The sequence below is a fragment of the Schistocerca nitens genome, chromosome 3, assembly GCF_023898315.1.
Source record: "Schistocerca nitens isolate TAMUIC-IGC-003100 chromosome 3, iqSchNite1.1, whole genome shotgun sequence".
NCBI classification, from domain to species: domain Eukaryota; kingdom Metazoa; phylum Arthropoda; class Insecta; order Orthoptera; family Acrididae; genus Schistocerca; species Schistocerca nitens.
Window position 1 is genome coordinate 171,500,499 of NC_064616.1, and position 19,074 is coordinate 171,519,572.

Below are 19,074 nucleotides of genomic sequence, written 5' to 3' on the forward strand. Positions count from 1 at the left end.
CCAAGGAGAAGAATGGCTGGCAAGTACTTGCCTTCAGGAGATTAATTTCCAAGTGCTTCTAATAGAAACAGTAAAAAGTAGAAAATACAATTCCTAGATTTTAGGTTTTGCGTTAACCTCTCCCAGAGAGGAAAGAGGGATTGGTTGGGCAAGGCTGGAAAGAACGGAGATGTCACTCAGATTCTAGGTTGAGAGAGACCTACCCAGTGTGATTGTTTGGGGAGACCAAGATTTTTTAAAATCAGATATGTAAGCTGCTAAACTTAATTACCAGTTAGAATGATTGTACTCATAAAAATAATGAGGGGCATTGTTTGTTCATTCATGTAAGGCAGAAGATGATATTTAACATCAGTATTATGGAGAGAGAGTTTCTTCACAGGGAGTAGAAAAGAAAGGCCGCTATATTCCCTAATAATAGAAGATATACAAACCTCTAATTGTGTAACCCCCTGCCCCCCTTCTCTCACACTCTTATTCTCTCTCTCTTCTGGAGTTTGTATTTAAAATAAAATTTCATGTTTCTTTTAGTGCGGGCAACTACTAGCATAATCATACAAGCAATTACTAACTTTTCTAGGCTATCCACTTCTTGAACTGGTTGCAACAAGAGCCACAGAGCATGGTATGGTTGCCAGTTCTCCATCGACTTTCTGCTGCAGAAACAGCAAAACATCAAGCTAAATGTAATATATGTAAAGAATATCCTATTGTTGGATTTAGGTATGTTTCTTTGCTTAAAACATAGTCAATTATTGTGCTAATTATTGCAGTATTTGTGAAGAACTGATAATAGTAATGTTTATAATATAATTTTGGTTCACAGGTACCGCTGCTTGAAGTGCTTCAATTTTGACATGTGTCAGAACTGTTTCTTTTCAGGAAGGAAGGCTAAGAACCATAAACTTACACACCCCATGCAAGAATACTGTACAGCTGTGAGTAATCACTTACACAAGAGAATTGTTATAGTTATAGTGATGTATAAGATTATAAAATGCACCCACTTCTCTTCTCTTGTTAGTTACTTTTTGTCAACAATGAATGTGAACGAATCTTGTGCAGTGTCTGTGAGAAGCTCATCAAATGGTTTAAGTCAGTTATAGTATGTGGTTTGTTGGAAAGTCATTACTTTCATGTTTGCGACAAGGGTCAGATCAGTAAAACAACAGATAAAAAATGTGTTTCACAAGTAATTCAGAAGTATGATTTTCATATAAGAACATTTCGTCTTGAACATTGTAACCATTTATATGAAGGATTTCTAATAAAATGCAAGAAAAATGATATGTGTCACACAGGAAGATTACAGTGATGTTAACAGGAATGTAGTTAACCGTAAATAATCCATGTAACATATGAGAGGTAACAGGACACTAAATAATTTATAGAGGTAACAAGACATTAAATAATTCAGATTGCTTCATTGTTAATCAGTATGTTGAACATTGGTTCACATTGACAAAGTATCTAAAGTAAAAGCAGGAATAAAAAAGGGAAGAGGAGAATAAATTCTCAGAAGAAAAATCCTTTTCAGAAATTTGCAGAGAAGCTGATGGATTGACAAATACATACCATCAGGAGACAAAATTTTCAGTAAAGTTGATGAAGCACATAAATACGTGAAAAAATGGATCTCCTAACTAATGAAGCAACATGTTTCATCTTGGGGGGGGGGGGGGGGGGGAATAGTTGAGGAGTGAGGGAGAGCTAGAACAGCTCATGCAGAAATCAAAATAAGAGGTATCCATGAGTTATTAGAAAGAAGGAGAGAGTGGCTCAAGGAAAAGAAACCAGAGAAGTTGTAAGGCAAAGGACACTATATTGCCAATTTGAATTAGCTTGGAGGAATAGAAGCAGAAATAAACAAGGGGACAACAAAATAAATAAGATTAAGGGCAAGTGGAAATAATATATGTTAAGGGATGTATGTACAGCAATGAGATGTTTGCAGGGAGCTATGATCTAAGGTGTAGGGAAGTACACAAATATTTCAGCATTTTATCTGTTTATTAAAACTGTGAAAGGAGACTGAAAATGCTGTAATCTGTTACAGTCATAGTAAAGTCAGGATATAAAAGCCAGTGATAAGTACATCAAAGGGAAAAAGTAGAGAGCCACATTAAAGTTAGAGGAAACCACAGGACATTAATCAGAGGAAGTGAAATGTAGATGTTACCGTAGTGAGGAGTTCGTTACAATAATAAAACATCCAAATAACTAGGGGAAAGGCTACATTTTTATATTATTCCACAATATAATTAAACCAGTGATGTTCGCACAGTGTCTAGTGAAAAAAAGGCTCTGTAAATTAAGGAAACTACAATTAAGTAAGAAAATCTGCTCCAGACATATTAAGAATATGCACTGTAAAATCTTTGTGACCATTTGTTTGGTGTTTTGTGTTATATTTACTACATCAAAACTTTGCAAGTATGTGAAATTATTTATAAACAGTCAGTTGACATGTTTTAGCTTGAAGTGGGATGGTTGCTTGCAGAAGTCTTTTAGCAAAGAAAAGATAAAGTTCAGTTGATTTCAAACAGATAAATGTTTCTTTGTTTGGTGAATTTAGAGGTAACAAAGATAAAGTGCAAGAAAATCAAAGACTGAGGAGCAATAAACATGCTATGAAGGGTGTGTAGGGAAATGAGTTAATAATAATAATAATAATAATAATAATAATAATAATAATAATAATAATAATCTTCATTTGTCCATAAAAACTTTACAGTCTTGGACATAGTCAGTTTTTTGCATTTACCACAATGATATCAAGCTGTAAATATGAGTATATTCAAAGACTAGCACAGTGTGTAGTGTTATAGATATTTACTACCACCAATATACTGCAATATATGAAATTAGTACTATCAGTTATGGCATTCATGAATACTTGTTTGAGTTTAAACATGTTGTAATTAATAGTTGGTTCAACTTGCTCTAAAAATGATTTCCCTTGACCAAGAGAGTGACTTCAGAGTGTGATGTAAACAAATGTACACATTTAAAGTGTAAAAGAATGGAATCAGGAGGAAACAAGGAAAATTTATGGACAGCAAGCATTCTGAAAATATATTTTTGACTTAATCTGCAATATTGATGATTTATTTGTTAACAGAATATGGCATTTACTCCAGTCGATATTTCATAGTTAAATTTCACTGTCTACAATGTCTTATTATGCTTGTTTGATATGGCATTAATACAATAATGAGACATACTGATAAATTATAAATGAAATGCATAATGTTATTTCTGTTTTACAGTATTACTATATTTTGTTAATCAGTTTTCAGCTTACTGGGCCATCGTCAGATTCTAACTGATAGTCAGTTAAAGTCTGATGATGGTCATGTGTGCCAAAAACAGAGTAACAAAATAAAGTAATATTGTAGAAAATAAACAACATCATGCTTTTCATTTATAATAATGAAGTTATTCTCTCAAGAAGATATAGAAGAAGCAGTTAAACACCATATTTATAAAAGTTATTCATTTTAAGTTATTTACAGCATGTCCTATAGACCATAGAAGTGATATGGATAATTAATTGTTGTAGTTAGACTGATATTGATGTGGAAAAGAAATTTACATTGAGAAATTACTCATTGATAAAACAAGTTTGGGGTTGCAGTGAAATAAGTCCCATATTGGTGTAAGGCATAATGAAACTCAGTGCACATGGTATTAAATAGTGAGGCGAATGGCGTTTTGTAAATAAATTTATTTGTTAAAAGAGAATGTTCACTCACATTGAATTTCAGACTACATCCGGTGAAGATGTCCGTGACTTCACACGTGCTCTACGCAACAAGTTCAAGTCTAAGCGATACTTCAAGAAGCATCCGAGAGTAGGCTACTTGCCAGTCCAAACAGTTCTGGAAGGAGATGCTCTGGAGAGTCCTGCACCATCACCTCAACATTCAACCCTCAGCCAGGACATGCACTCTCGTCTAGAAATGTACGCATCGCGGCTCGCAGAGGTGGAATTGCGAACCAGGAGTAATTCTACCCCTGACTCGTATGTATTTCCCAAGTCACACATGACATGAAATATGTGTTGTGGTATAAGTAGAGCACACCAACAACCTTCTTCTAATAACATTAATACTGCTTGCTAAAACAACTACTGTCCCTTATTGATCCCTGTTTGTTTGTGGCATTCTTTGCCATAACACATTTTTGTCACCTTAGAGAACCTTACCTTTGTAATTTTATATCACTGCAAGTTTACAGTTTGACATTGTCATGTGATGGAACTCCTACTTATTGGAGATGTATTTGTAGTACTGATTAAAATTACTGGAATCAGATATTTAGGAAATGAAGAAATGATGTTCTATTTCCATTCAGATTAGTTCATTCTGATATTAAGGTGATAATTTGAAGCTAGAAACATTAGCAAAATCCAATGCAGCTTTTTCAGAATATATGCAATTTGTAAACTTTTGTTTACAATGTTTCTCTGCTGAAAACCAATAGAAAATTCTTGTTTTTCGATAAGAGACATGGACTAATATTAAGAAGAACATTAATCAACCAAGAAGAATTTGACAGTCAAAGGAGAGTACCTTCTTCTTTTGAATACTCTCATAATTTTAAATGAATTTCAAGAAATAATGAAGAAAGAAGATATGGATTTTTTAGTTTCAGAGCAAACAAAGCTTGAACATGTCCATTACGAGTCATCATAAAAACTGGAGATGGGTTGGCAAATTATGCTAATTTGGGAATAATGCTGCTCCAGAACCAAAGTAATTGAAGAAAAAGATGTGTATGACATAAAAGGAAATTTAAAAAAGTTTAGTGAATGATTATCAACTGTTTTAGTTCCTTCATATTCATATTCCCATGGAATTTTTACTAAAGTATGTGGAGGAAAATATATTTTTGCTGAATCTGCAGAGTCATATAGGGTTTATTAACAATCGGTATTTTTTATGAAGAAAAGTGAAAAATTTGAATTACTTTTCAAATACTGTAATTGCTTGTTGGCATATTATAAACACTGCAAGACTGTGCTGTCAAAAATATATGCATATGTTTTGCCTACAAAGCAAAGATAATCGTAAATGTACTGTAATCTTATTTCACTGTTTGTATGCTAAACTTGCACATACTTCCACTTAGATCATTATGAAAGCATCAGAAGCAGTAGTGTTTCTCAGTGCTTTGTGATATACACATCATGAAAATAGTGATGTGACATTAGTAAGGATTATTGACTTATGATGCACAGTAACGTGTCATGTAATTGTTACAGTTGTGTGCTGTTGCCATCACAACTATTGAATTAAACTGTTTTACTTCTTCAAGCAGACATCTATATGGATATTATTAACACTCAACAAAGAAGTTAAAGAAAAAACTGGTATTCAAGTATATTTTGTACAAAATAACAGTGGAAATTGCATTAAGATTGAAGATTGAAGATTGAACTGTGTCTCAAGAATCCTGCATAAATCAGAATGTTATGTGCAAGAATTTAGCCCCAAAACTGAGAAGCCAAATAAATTATCTTCTAAGGAGTAGTCTAGGGACAAATATGTGTTACGTGAGTATTTGAAAGCTGGATTACATTCTTCGCTACGGAATTGAGAAGTTGTATTTGTTCACACACAATGTGTAAAGCAGCTGCCAGTATGTTCTATGTGAGTATTTGGAAAATGGATTACATTAATGATTTCTGCATGTTTTTTTATACACATTCTGAAGAGAGAGCATGTTCTTATGCTACACAAAATGGTCCATCAAAGATTTCTGCTGTACTGCAACTGAAATTCTCACATGAAGATGAAATTAAATTGCTATGTCAAGTACCAGAACACATATGATGCTTCACATTTCTCCCAGTGTATGCTAAAACAACTTTTCTTATTGGCCCTTTACCCAGTACACAGTGGAGTCAGAAGACCTGAAGACAACTGTTTTCCGCCAGGAGTCTGGGAAGAATCCGACATTCACCAACAAGAACTGACATCAATATGTGAAAATTTGTTGTAGAAAAATTTACTTATTATGATGGAAAGTGAAACTTTTAATCAATTCAGTACACCCTGTAGAGCAGACTGCCATCTGTTTAAATAACTGAAGCAGTACCTTGTGTGTAATTGTTGAAGGGAGTAAGGAAGATTAGGGTTTAACATCATGTCGACAACAAGGTCATTAGAGACAGACTACAAGATCATATTGTTTCAAGGATGAAGAAGGAAATCAGCCATGCCCTTTCAAAGAAACCATCCTGGCATTTACCTAGTCCAACTTGGGAATATCATGGAAAACCTGTCCAATTTGGGGAAACCACGGAACACCTCAATCTGAATGGCAGGATGCAGATTTAACCATTATTGTCCTGAATGCGTGTCAAGTTTCCTTTAGTTGTTGTCAAATAAATTATGGATGCAATTGAAATGACTGTCACAAAGAAATGTTACAGTAAAAGGAAGTGGAGTTTTTTAATGAAAAAATTTGTCTGCCACAAGTATGCTATAAAGCTAGCAGTATGCTTAATTTGTGATAAGCTTGGTTGGAAAAGGAAGATTCACAAGATAATTACTGTATGAGTCAACAGATTGGATACATGGTTTCAGCTTATTATAGAATGCAACTGATACAGCTGTTGTAGACTTTTTTAAAATGCTGTCAGGGAAATTTGGAAAAGAAAGGGTGCGAAGTTACTTTAGCAAGGAACAATCAAAGTGTTTGTAACAGAATGGTAAGAGGTTGTGCAGTGGATTTTTGAAAGAAAAGTTATTAAGCTGAAACAGTGCAACTGAACTCATTGAGCAATATAATCTACCCATCATTAAGTTTTGCTGCTCTTGCATTGACTGTGTTTGCAGTAATAAATATAATCAAATTGGTGGAAAAATTCCGTAAGAGAGTATTGGAAGGACTTAGATAGATACAAGGGTTATGTGGATATAAGAAACAAACAATCTGCTAAATTGAATGAATTTGAAGAGCTTCAACTTAACACCCAGAATCAAGTGCCAAAAAGAGAGATATTTATAAATGACATACTTTCTCTCTCTATTGCTTCACAGCAAGTTAACACTGTTTAATTGTATGCAAGTGAAGGAAAGAAACCAAGATGTGAATGAAAATATAACATCATTTGATACTTTGTTTCAGAAGATTTGTGATCATTTCCTTTGTCATGTGAAACAAACTGAAAATTTGCAGTGAACTTTATGATGAAAATTTCAAATTCTTTCTGTATTTAAATTTTGTGGTAAGAAATTTCATTATTTTTAAAATTCAATTGCAGTTTGTGCAGAAAATGTGCAGCCTGAATGAAGCATGTGTTTCTTTGTAGGATATTGTTGACCAAACAAAGAATAAGCTAGAAGAAATTGTAATGATACTAACATTTTGGATGCAATATGTGGGTTTCACAAGCAACATTATTGTGATATAATGATGAAGAATCCACCTGTTTACTATAGCAGCTATCTGTGGTCTTCTACTTCACATGCAGAGATATAGTGAAAACATACAATGTAATCTGCAGTTTACAGTAGTGAATTTATGAAGCACTTATTTTAGAACTTGAAATAAATGCTGTGCAGTTACCATCATTCTTGGCACTTGACTGGGAAATCAGAAGCTGCATCAGAAAATAACTGTCAGAACCCTACATATAAAATTTTCAAAGTACAAGAATGGTCAATTATCATCTGTTTTGAGGAATATGAATGCATTTTCATTAAGTCTGTATACTCAAATGTGCATACATCAGAGAAACAGAAAAAAAAATTCTGTGGTATTGCTGAGATGGAATCATTTGTGGTTCTCAATGAGAAGTTTTGGTTCTGAAATTTCTTCTTTTAGAATTTTTAGTGGGATGTTCATTCTGTTATTACATTAGTAATGGCTGTAAAGCTAAAAGGTCAAATGTGACAGTATCCATTAAATAATAAATAACATGGCAATACATCTAGAGACAGAATTTCTGCAAGTTATTGTATATCAGCAGTGAATAACACACCACTGAATTTCAGATGGAACCAAAAAATCACAGAGTAACTCCATCAAAGACTTGACTCCATCAAAGACAAGAGAAATCATCATAATGTGCATTGCACACAAGGAAAGCTAAATCTATTTTTTTAGTTCTGCCAGGGAAATATTCACGATGCGCATTGCACACGGTGAAAGCTACATAGCTGTAGTAAGAAATCAAACTATTTCAGATAAGGTGTAGATATATTCATTTTAAACAATCACTAAGGATAGTTATGATAATTTTCACATGAACGGTCAGTTGCCATGTGACAGTTACGGTGGGTGAAGTAAATGAAATCAAATGGAAAATGACTTCTAGACGTCTCAAGATTGAAATAATGAAGTTTATTACCCAAGAAAGTTGTAGGATATCAGATAATGTATCAAACTTCACTCATCTTTAATTTTAAGAAGAGTTTATGGAATACAATTCACAAAAGTGGCCATGACGATGGACAGTGTATCGAGATTTAATGTGTTTCAGCTGTCTCTGCAGTTATCTCAATAAAACTGAAAGTGTGCAAAATGAAGATACAAGGGGAGAACAGTTGAGATTAACAGTTTTATAGGAGATTTATTGACAGCTGTCGTCAGGCAGCATTACTTCAAATTAAATGAAGATAGAGGATTATTAGAGGTCCAGCACCAGCTTGTTTCAGGCAAGGATGGGGCTGGAAATTGGCTGTGTCTCTTTCAAAGAAGTTACACTGTTAATTACCAGAAGTAGTTTAGGGAAACAATGAAAACCCTAAACCCAGGACGGGCATTTGTGTACCCTTTCTCATGGTTTAACTACTGCTCTGCTTTGATGCAAATTATAGTGTAGTCTGCATAACGATTACAACAAGACCAAAAGTGGAAAAATGGAAGTGATATACATTCAAGAGTTTTTGTCACTCAGATATGATAAAGAGTTCAGTCAGAGTTCATAAATCAAAGAGGGACTCCTGAATCGTCTTCAGTGAGTGCAAGGCAGCTCATAGAGTTGTAGAACTATCAAATATGTATGTTGAGGTAAAAGTTTCTTCTCATATTTCCTGTAATGTTCCTTTTCTTGTTTAATGATCAGATATTTTAGCTAAAACTCAAATATCAGTTGCTAGAAGAATGACTAAGCTTGTGTACCATTATAATGTTTCATCATGCCATATCATTCTAACTCACACATATGAAGAGGATAAAGGATGGCAATATTTGTGCTTATGAAATGGTTTTAACAAAATCTTGGAGCATCAGTTTCTGATGGGATTATCCACAAGCACTCTGAAAAAAAGGTGCTGTTGTTCAAATAATGATGAGACCCAAAATAAACAAAAAAGACTGAATTCATAAAATAGGACCCGTCTGTCAAATTATTTTCATTAAAAATACTTTTAACAAAAAAATTTATTGTAAACACTTTTTTGTAGTCAGAAGTTGTACCAAAAGGGCAGACTGAAGCTCATGCTTGGATGCTATAATTAATTCCAAAATGCTTCATTGTTTTACAGAGATGATGAACATCAGCTGATTGCCCAGTATTGCCAGTCGCTCAATGGAGGTGAAAGTGTCCCAGTACCTCGCAGCCCAGTACAGATTATGGTTGCAATTGATGCAGAGCAACGAGAAGAACTTGAGGCAATGATAAGGTACTAATACAGTAGTTTGAATTTCAGTCAAGAGGAAGAGTTTGCTGTAATTTGGTTACATCCTACATGAAAAATATTAATCTGTTTACTGTCTCTTCCTATCTTCTCTCATTGTCTCTGTACCACTATGTCATACCCTTAAATCCACCTTTCTCCTTCCCCTCTTCTTTCTCATCTGTCCCTAATGACCTCAATGGTATCAGTGTGTTAGATTCACACTTTCTTCCATTCTCTACCTCCTCCCTACTCTTTCACTAATGGCCCCTCCCTTTACATGTTCCCAGCTTCTCATTTATATCCCCTTCTCCTGCCCCATCTCACCACACCAAACCACACTTTTGTTTCCTACCCCATTCTGTCTCTTCTTCCTCTTCTCCAAAGACTGTCAACATGAAAATAATACCAAACACTTTGGAGTCCTAAGTGTTGTTGTTTGAGCATGTTTAGACATATTCTATTAACAGGTAGAAAACATAAAGCTGTGATAGTAAATTAATAATATTAATTTTTTAAATAAAATTACTGTGCTAACCCCTGTACCTATAAGCTGCAACCAGTAATCACTTCACCAATCAGAACTATTAACTGACAAGCATTGCTTATTGCTGTCAAACAGGGAACTGGAAGAGGAAAACGCGTCCTTGCAGGCAGAGTACGAACGTCTTCGTGCTCGCCAGACACCCGGGTCAACCCCAGAGGAAGCTAGCCAGATGCCGAGTACTAGTGCTGGAGGCGCAGACATGCTGGCTGAGGCAAAACTGTTGCGTCAACACAAAGGCCGGCTCGAGGCTCGCATGCAAATTCTTGAGGACCACAACAGGCAGCTTGAAGCACAGTTGCAGCGTCTGCGACAGCTCCTGGATGAGGTAGTGACAGTGTATATCTTTTAAAAAACCATAATAATATAATAATGATACTATTATGAAAAGAAAAGTTTGATACTCATCATGTATGTGGAAGAGATCTTGATTTGCAGACAGGCACAACAAAATGACTGCTGTACATCTAGGCTTTCAGCCAAAGCCTTCTTCTAAAGTAGAAAACACACATCACACATTCACCCAAACACAGCTCTCACACACATCACTACTGCCTCTGGGCACTGAGGTCAGACTGCGAGCAACTGCAACTGATGGGAGAAGTAGTCTGTGGATGGTGGGCATAAGGAGGGTGCTGGAGACAAGAGTGGGAGGCATAGCAGGGTGGGGGTGGGGGAGGGTGTAGTGCTGCTTGTGGGAGCATGTAGGGGCGTGGTAGAGATAGGGTAGGGCCAGGGGGGGGGGAGGAATAGAGGCGAGGAAATGACTAGTGGGCATGCTGTTGGAATAGAAGGCTGTTTAGTGCTGAAGTGGGGTCAGAGAAGGGAATAGATGGGTCAAGGACAGGGACCAGTGAAAGTTGAGGCCAGAGGAGTTACAGGAATGTAGGTAGGATATATTGCAGGGAGAGTTCTCACTTGTGCATGTCGGAGAAGCTGGTGTTGGTAGGTAGGATCCAGATGGTGGAGGCTGTGAAGCAGCCATTGAAGGTGAAGATCATCACGTTGGACAACATTTTCAGTGACTGGGTGTTCCAGCTGTATTTTGGCAACAGTTTGGTGGTGGCCATTTACACGGACAGACAACTTGTTGGTTATTGTGCCCACGTAACAAGCAGTACAGTGGTTGCAGCTTAGTTTGTAGATCACATGTCTGCTTTCACAGGTAGCTGTGTGATTGATGGGGTAGGTGATGGCTGTGACTGGACTAGAGTGTGTTGTGGTGGAAAGATGTATGGGATAGATCTTGCATCTAGGTCTGTTGCAGGAATATGGGCTGTGAGGAAAGGGATTTGGAGCAGGGTTAGAGTAAGATGGACAAGGATATTTTGTAGTGTTGGTGGGTGGCAGAATACTGCTTTTGGAAGGGTGGGAATGATAGTGGGTAGGGTATTCCTCATTTCAGGGCACAATAAGGGGTAGTCCAAACCCTGACGGAGAATATGATTCAGTTGCTCCAGTCCTGGATGGCAGTGAGACATGACAGGACCCGAGTCACCTACCATCTCTGGCATTCCAACTGTCCAGCCACAATGGAGCACTACCCTGTTCGCATGAATGGCCACTGACAAACTGTGGTAAAGACCCTCCAGCTGCTGAACATGCTGTCCAACATAATGCACTTCACTTCAGTGACAACTTCATAGCCTGCGCTACATGGATCCTTCCTACCAACACCAGCTTTTCTAAACTGCACAGGTGATAACTCTCCCTGCAATATGTTCCTATAACCCCCACAGCCTCAACCTTCACTAGTCCCTGTCCACACACCTATCCCCTTCCCTGTTCTCACTCCAGCACTACACAGCCTTCTATTCCACCAGTGCACCAAATAGTCTTTTCCCCTTCTCTACTTTTCTCCTTTTCCACTCCCCTTCCCTACTTTTCTCCTTTTCCACTCCTCTTTCCTCTCCCTCAAATTTCCCAACTGCACCAAGTAGGCCTACCTTGTCCCCAGCATGTTTCTGCATACTCCTACGAGCAGCAATACTCTCTCACCCACCCCTACTGTGCTATCTCTCCTGTTCTCTGCCCCAGCCTCCTCCTTACCCCCACCTCCCATGAATTGCTTCTCCCATCAAGTGCAGTTGCTTGCAGTCCAACCTCAGTGGCCAGGATGTTCCGTTGTTTGATAGTAAAATAATACATGTTTATCACACTTACCTGTTTTCTCCTGTTACTTTATTTGATAGTTGTATTACTGCTGCTTCCAGAAATATACATGTTTTAGTTAATTGTTTAACTACTTGAATCAAATTTTATAAACTTGATTTTTGCTGTTTTTAAAACACTTTCTGAATTTTTGTTGATGGGTAATAGATCCTCTGTTAATTTAATAGGAATAAAAAGCCAAGTACATTAAATTTCTTGTTTGTGTCTTGGTAGATGGGTGGAGGTGGTGGATGCTTACTGAAGCTCTTTCGGGCCATCGTTCGTTGTCAGATAATGATTAAATTTTGTGAGCAGATTGAGATCTTAGTGTCTGGATTCTAAGATATATTTCACCAAAGTGCCTGATCATTTTTAATACCAAATCTTCACATAGTTCACATGCTAAGAGTGTTCATGAAGAATAGGAAACTACCATACACTTATAATATTTTACTATTTGTTTGCTAACCACTTTCAAATGTGTTCCCCCATAATTTATTATTGGATAGTTGCCAGCCAATGTGTTCTTGGGTAGAAATTTTGGTGGCGACTCTATTAATCATTTGTTTTCCACAACTTGAATACCACCTTGATTATCAGTTTCCAGATACTCTTAGGCCTGTGTACACAAAATTTCTGTCATTTGGAGCCAAAAAATTCTTCACTCATATTTAAAAAATAATAGTTTTACGAGTGACAAAACTGGAGAGTGTAAAGTGAAAGCATATCTTCAATATACAGTGTTTGCTGAGCCTTTGGACCACATTTTTTGAAAGCTTGTAGCTTTTCAGAAACAGCCAACAAAGAAGTGCACATTCTTTTAAAACAAATGATACATAAAAACTTCAGAGATATTTGGTGTCATTTCTGACAATGTTCCTGACATTTTAAGTGTTGAAGACTTGAAACATCTTCTGTTCCTTGTGGTAAGATTCGGTAGGAAATTACGTGATGGAATAATTGATCTATTACACACATCTGCAATGAAATAACTTAAATAGTTAATATACTAAAGTACCTCTGCCAGTCACACTCACTTGATCATGGTAGTGAGATAATTAAAATCAAGGTGGATAAGTGAAGTCTTTGCGTGTTTTTGTGAATTTTTTAAAATTATTGTGCACCAGTTAGAAACTTTCAGTTCATCAGAAAACTTAATGCAAAATTAAAATTGCCCAATGCATGCCTCAATGATTATCTTAAATTTACGTGTAGCATCCACGGAGGAAAGTGCCAGTTTAGTTTTTGGGTCTTACGTCCATATCGTTCTGCATCCCATGCCGTGTCCTGTAAGGTGCAATCTATATGTCCAATATCTTCAGAAGGTGATTGTTGTTAAGTAAAATGGTACATTGCGTAAGACACTGGAATCGTAATTGGTAGGAGTGGTGTTCACTGCATCATCCAGTCTGTTTGATTCGGGTTTCATATGATTTCCTTTAATCTCATTATTGCTGCATGATTGTTTCAAAATGGTAATAACCAATTTCCTTTTGATCCTAGCCACTCTGTAATGATGACACCATGAAGAGGTGAAACCATAACCTCCTCCTCTTGTTCTTCTGCTTGTGGAGTGTAAAGTGGCCTTTTACTTTTCTTACTGGAGCTGGTTCCAACTGAAATGTGACTCTCGAGTATCAGTATAAATCTAAAAACATTTATAAAATTTAACACAATATGCTCTTAGTTCAGAATCTGGCTTGTCTGTTACTGCAAACATGACACCAGAGATAAACAGTATTTATTTTTCTTAGTGGTAAGACTGAGGAAAATTGTTTCAGTAAAGTTTCTGAATTGTGCGCCAGAGAATTTTGCATTGATACTGAGAGATAGGTTTTTATTATCTATCTCTTGAAGTGAGTAAATAATCGTAACTGTCCAATCAGCTGGATTATTTTTACTGTTTTATTCCTTTGTAAATCCAGATAGTGTTAGTTAGGTATTATTAGTATCAACTCATGCAAACTGCCACACAAAAGATACATATGACAAATGACAGTTGTTTTCTTGTTTTAAAACTCCATGCTCTGAAAATCTCATTGTATGGTATCAGGTAATTGTGGAGGTGGACTGTCATGTGCTAGAGAGAGAATTCAAAACCATCTTTCTGATAATCAAATGTTGTAAAATAATTTCTTAATATTTTATGAAAGAACTTGCCACTACTTAAAGACCATCGAAAGAGGTACTGTTGGAGTTTGCATTACCAACACAAATTTAAAAACACAATTACATCTCTGCTTTTTAGAATTTGTAAAGAGGTTAAATGGTATGGAACAGGTAAAAAGGAAGAGTGTATTTACAGTAGCTGAAGAGTTGGAAATTTGTTTAAAAACCCCATGAGCATCACCAGTTGTCAGATGGCATCATGAGACTTTTTGTTGTTCCAAATGTGTTGATCTCATGGAAAACCATTCTCTTAATTGTTTCATGCCTGTCAGATGATGTGATGTACAGGTTATAACTGCCGGTCACTGTGGCCGAGCGGTTCTAGGTGCTATAGTCCGGAACTGCGTTGCCACTACGGTCGCAGGTTCAAATCCTGCCTTGGGCATGGATGTGTGTAATGTCCTTAGGTTAGTTAGGTTTAAGTAGTTCAAAGTCTGATGACCTCAGATGTTAAGTCCCATAGTGCTTAGAGCCATTCTTCTTCTGGCTATAACTACCCCTCTATTGTTTTAGGTTTGCACTTTTCTTATGCTTTTGGGATATGTTGTGTGCAAGCTTCATTTCATTTTCATAGCCAAGTTTGCTATTTTCTAATGGGGATAATGTAAGTAATATCCTTTAAACACATGGAGAACACTGAGGGACTTCTGATGAGGGAGAATTGGTGAATTTGGACTTAAAGAGTGACCATGTTACTTTGTAAATGTAAAAAAAACTCAGATGTGACAGTTTGTCTTTTTCACCAGTTTTGTGAATTAATTGTTCTAGAATCTTGTAGTACAACAGATGCTCAACATGACAATACTGAACACATTCATTGTTGTGATTGTGACACGAGCATTATAATTATTGTGACAAATTACGTGTTGTAGTTGCACATACTGTGTAAAGTTAGACATACATTCTCACATGTAATGGTGGTGTTTATTTTATAGCCAAGTTCTGGTTCACCATCAAAGACAGGAACCCTGCAGACACGATCAGTTACTGCCTCCCAGCTGGCAACAGATTCTCCAGCAAAACTGAATGGTCATTATCAAGATTCTCCAGGTGAGTAATAAAATTGTCTGTAGCAAGATTATCACATAAAGGGGGCCCTTCACTGCAATACAAAAGTCACTTAATGGGTGTAATACAAAGCTTTGCATCTGTGTGTTAATCATATACTTCCGGATTGTTCAAACTTTGTTATTAACTGATTTATTTAAATAAACTAAGGGATGAAGTACGAAAGTGAACATACAAAGAAAAGAGAAAATGAAATACTATCATTCATGTGAACAGTAATAAGAAAAATGTGCTACACTGATACTAGTACTTTCAACATCATCAGATATAAAAGGACTGAGTTCCTAACAGCTATTAAAATTTATGAAGAAAATTACTGATGTCTTTGATGACGAAAGAAAGGAAGAACATTTAGGATTTAACTTCGTTGGAATGTAGTTTGATAATACAGGCACAACACGTGATTACAGAACATTTCTGTTTGTGACCCACTGTATGCAGAATTACACAGGAGTTACTTTGAAGTGCATAGTGATGTCTGTAGATACCAAAGACATTACATGGTTAGTAAAATTTGAATTTAAACATGCCTCCTCAATTTTTACAGTTATGAATTAAGAATTGAGTCCTTAGTTTGCGCGCCGGCCGGTGTGGTTCTAGGCGCGCCAGTCTGGAACCGCATGACCGCTACGGTCGCAGGTTTGAATCCTGCCTCGGGCATGGATGTGTGTGATGTACTTAGGTTAGTTAGGTTTAAGTAGTTCTAAGCTCTAGGGGACTGATGACCTCAGATGTTTAGTCCCATAGTGCTCAGAGCCATTTTAACCATTTTGAACCTTAGTTTGTGTGAGTGTGAGTGTGAGTGTGTGTGTGTGTGTGTGTGTGTGTGTGTGTGTGTGTGTGTGTGTGTATGTGTGTGTCTGGAGTTAACGGGCACTGAACATAAAGGTTATCAGTGCCTTGACAAATATTAAAAGAAACAAATGTAGAGAAAATGGCCAAAAATGTTGCCACCCAGTGACAGGAGTAAACCTACAAAATGACATTCACTCACTCCCTCTCACTTTGACTTACCCACAGAATTACTCTATCTTGCATGCCATTAGACAGTGTAGGAAGGGTGAAAGGTGCTATATCTGGGATTAAAATATAACTCAAATGACAAGGGTCTAAACTGCCTGCACAGGAAAATGTGACTGGCTGACCACATACATAAAACATGGATGAGCTAGTCATCCTGTTAACATATTAAGAACATGTTCCTAAAATTTTAAGAAACAGGTTGGACATATCATAATACCTTAAAACATGTTGTGTGTCACTCTCAGCCACTTTTCTTCCTGCATACACATTGCTCCTGATCTCAACAGTGAGGTAATACCGCATGCAGGGGGTGGCACGCTGAACTGAGGATCACAACACTTCCTTGGCCACCACATCCACCCTTTCATTTCCTGCACTCATGTACTCTGGCACCTAGTAGAAAAAAACCTCTTTCCCCAGCCTTTGTAGTTGGAGGAGGGCATCCAGGATACCTAAATATTCTGGACTACTTTATCTGCTGGGTATAAGTGCTCTAGAGAGTGAAAACTTTCAGGGAATCAGAACAGACAAGAAATTTATCACTCAAAACATGTCTCATCTGCTCCAGTGCTTGCAAGATCACATGTAATTTTGTGTCCAAATAGTAAAGTCTGATGACACTTGGATCTTGAGGACACAATCCGGGCAAACAACAGAGCAACCAACAGAGTCACTCTGTTTAGACCTATCTGTAAATACAGCTAAAGAGTCGTGGTGCTCAGTTGAAATGTTATAAAAGAATGTATTAAAAACAGGTGTGCTGCCTCTCCTGTACTGCACTAAATCTAAAACTACTCTGGGTGCCTGCATAACCAGGTGGTAGCTGGTTAAAACCCTGGATTTGTGGTGTCACGATACCAACAGACTCCAGTGTGTATGTTGTGCAGGTACCAAATGGGTTCATTGCCCATGAACAATTGGTAAAGAGGCATTCAATTTACATCTACATCTACATTTATACTCCGCAAGCCACCCAACGGTGTACGGCGGAGGGCACTTTACGTGCCACTGTCATTACCTCCCTTTCCTGTTCCAGTCGCATATGGTTCGCGGGAAGAACAACTGCCAGAAAGCCTCCGTGCGCACTCGAATCTCTCTAATTTTACCTTCGTGATCTCCTCGGGAGGTATAAGTAGGGGGAAGCAATATATTCGATACCTCATCCAGAAATGCAACCTCTCGAAACCTGGACAGCAAGCCACACTCTTGCAGAGTCTGCCACTTGAGTTTGCTAAACATCTCCGTAACGCTATCACGCTTACCAAGTAACCCCGTGACGAAACGCACTGCTCTCCTTTGGATCTTCTCTATCTCCTCTGTCAACCCGACTTGGTACGGATCCCACACTGATGAGCAGTACTCAAGTATAGGTCGAACGAGTGTTTTGTAAGCCACCTCCTTTTTTGATGGACTACATTTTCTAAGGACTCTCCCAATGAATATCAACCTGGCACTCGCCTTACCAACAATTAATTTTATACGATCATTCCACTTCAAATCGTTCTGCACGCATACTCCCAGATATGTTACAGAAGTAACTGCTACCATTGTTTGTTCCACTATCATACAATCATACAATAAAGGATCCTTCTTTCTATGTATTCGCAATACATTACATTTGTCTATGTTAAGGGTCAGTTGCCACTCCCTGCACAAAGTGCCTATCCGCTGCAGATCTTCCTGCATTTTGCTGCAACTTTCTAATGCTGCGACTTCTCTGTATACTACAGCATCATCCGCGAAAAGCCGCATGGAACTTCAGACACTATCTACTAGGTCATTTATATATATTGTGAAAAGCAATGGTCCCATAACACTCCCCTGTGGCACGCCAGAGGTTACTTTAACGTCGGTAGACGTCTCTGCATTCAGAACAACATGCTGTGTTCTGTTTGCCAAAAGCTCTTCAATCCAGCCACACAGCTGGTCTGATATTCCGTAGGCTCTTACTTTGTTTATCAGGCGACAGTGCGGAACTGTATCGAACGCCTTCCGGAAGTCAAGGAAAATGGCATCTACCTGGGAGCCTGTATCTAATATTTTCTGGGTCTCATGAACAAATAAAGCGAGTTGGGTCTCACACGATCGCTGTTTCCGGAATCCATGTTGATTCCTACATAGTAGATTCTGGGTTTCCGGAAATGACATGATACGCAAGCAAAAAACATGTTCTAAAATTCTACAACAGATCGTTGTCAGAGATATAGGTCTATAGTTTTGCGCATCTGCTTGACGACCCTTCTTATAGCTGGACTGGCAATAGTACAGTATACTGGTGAATTGGGAATAGTGAGGAACTTACACACGTGATCCACCATGAGGAGTTGCCACTGGATGGTAAGTGACGGTTCACCTGCCTCAGCACAGAGACAGTGTGGGGCTGGTTCTATAAGCTCCCATGGCCAGCCTGATGCCCTCATGATGTTTAGTGTCAATGATCATGAGGTGAGAAGGTTTTGCTGACCCTTTACATTGTGACCCATGCAG

At 37.5% G+C, this 19,074-nt stretch overlaps 1 protein-coding gene across 1 annotated transcript in view; it reads left to right on the forward strand.

Annotated features, from left to right (window-relative positions):
* Window positions 1-19,074, forward strand: part of LOC126248111 (dystrophin-like) — a gene marked incomplete at its 5' end in the record, with an annotated part of 304,077 nt that overhangs the window by 252,894 nt on the left and 32,109 nt on the right. The window contains 6 exons of the mRNA XM_049948789.1: window positions 581-723; window positions 827-938; window positions 3,768-4,024; window positions 9,501-9,638; window positions 10,255-10,504; window positions 15,432-15,546. Of these exons, the coding sequence (XP_049804746.1) occupies window positions 581-723; window positions 827-938; window positions 3,768-4,024; window positions 9,501-9,638; window positions 10,255-10,504; window positions 15,432-15,546 (1,015 nt within the window). The remainder of the gene's footprint in view (window positions 1-580; window positions 724-826; window positions 939-3,767; window positions 4,025-9,500; window positions 9,639-10,254; window positions 10,505-15,431; window positions 15,547-19,074) is intronic.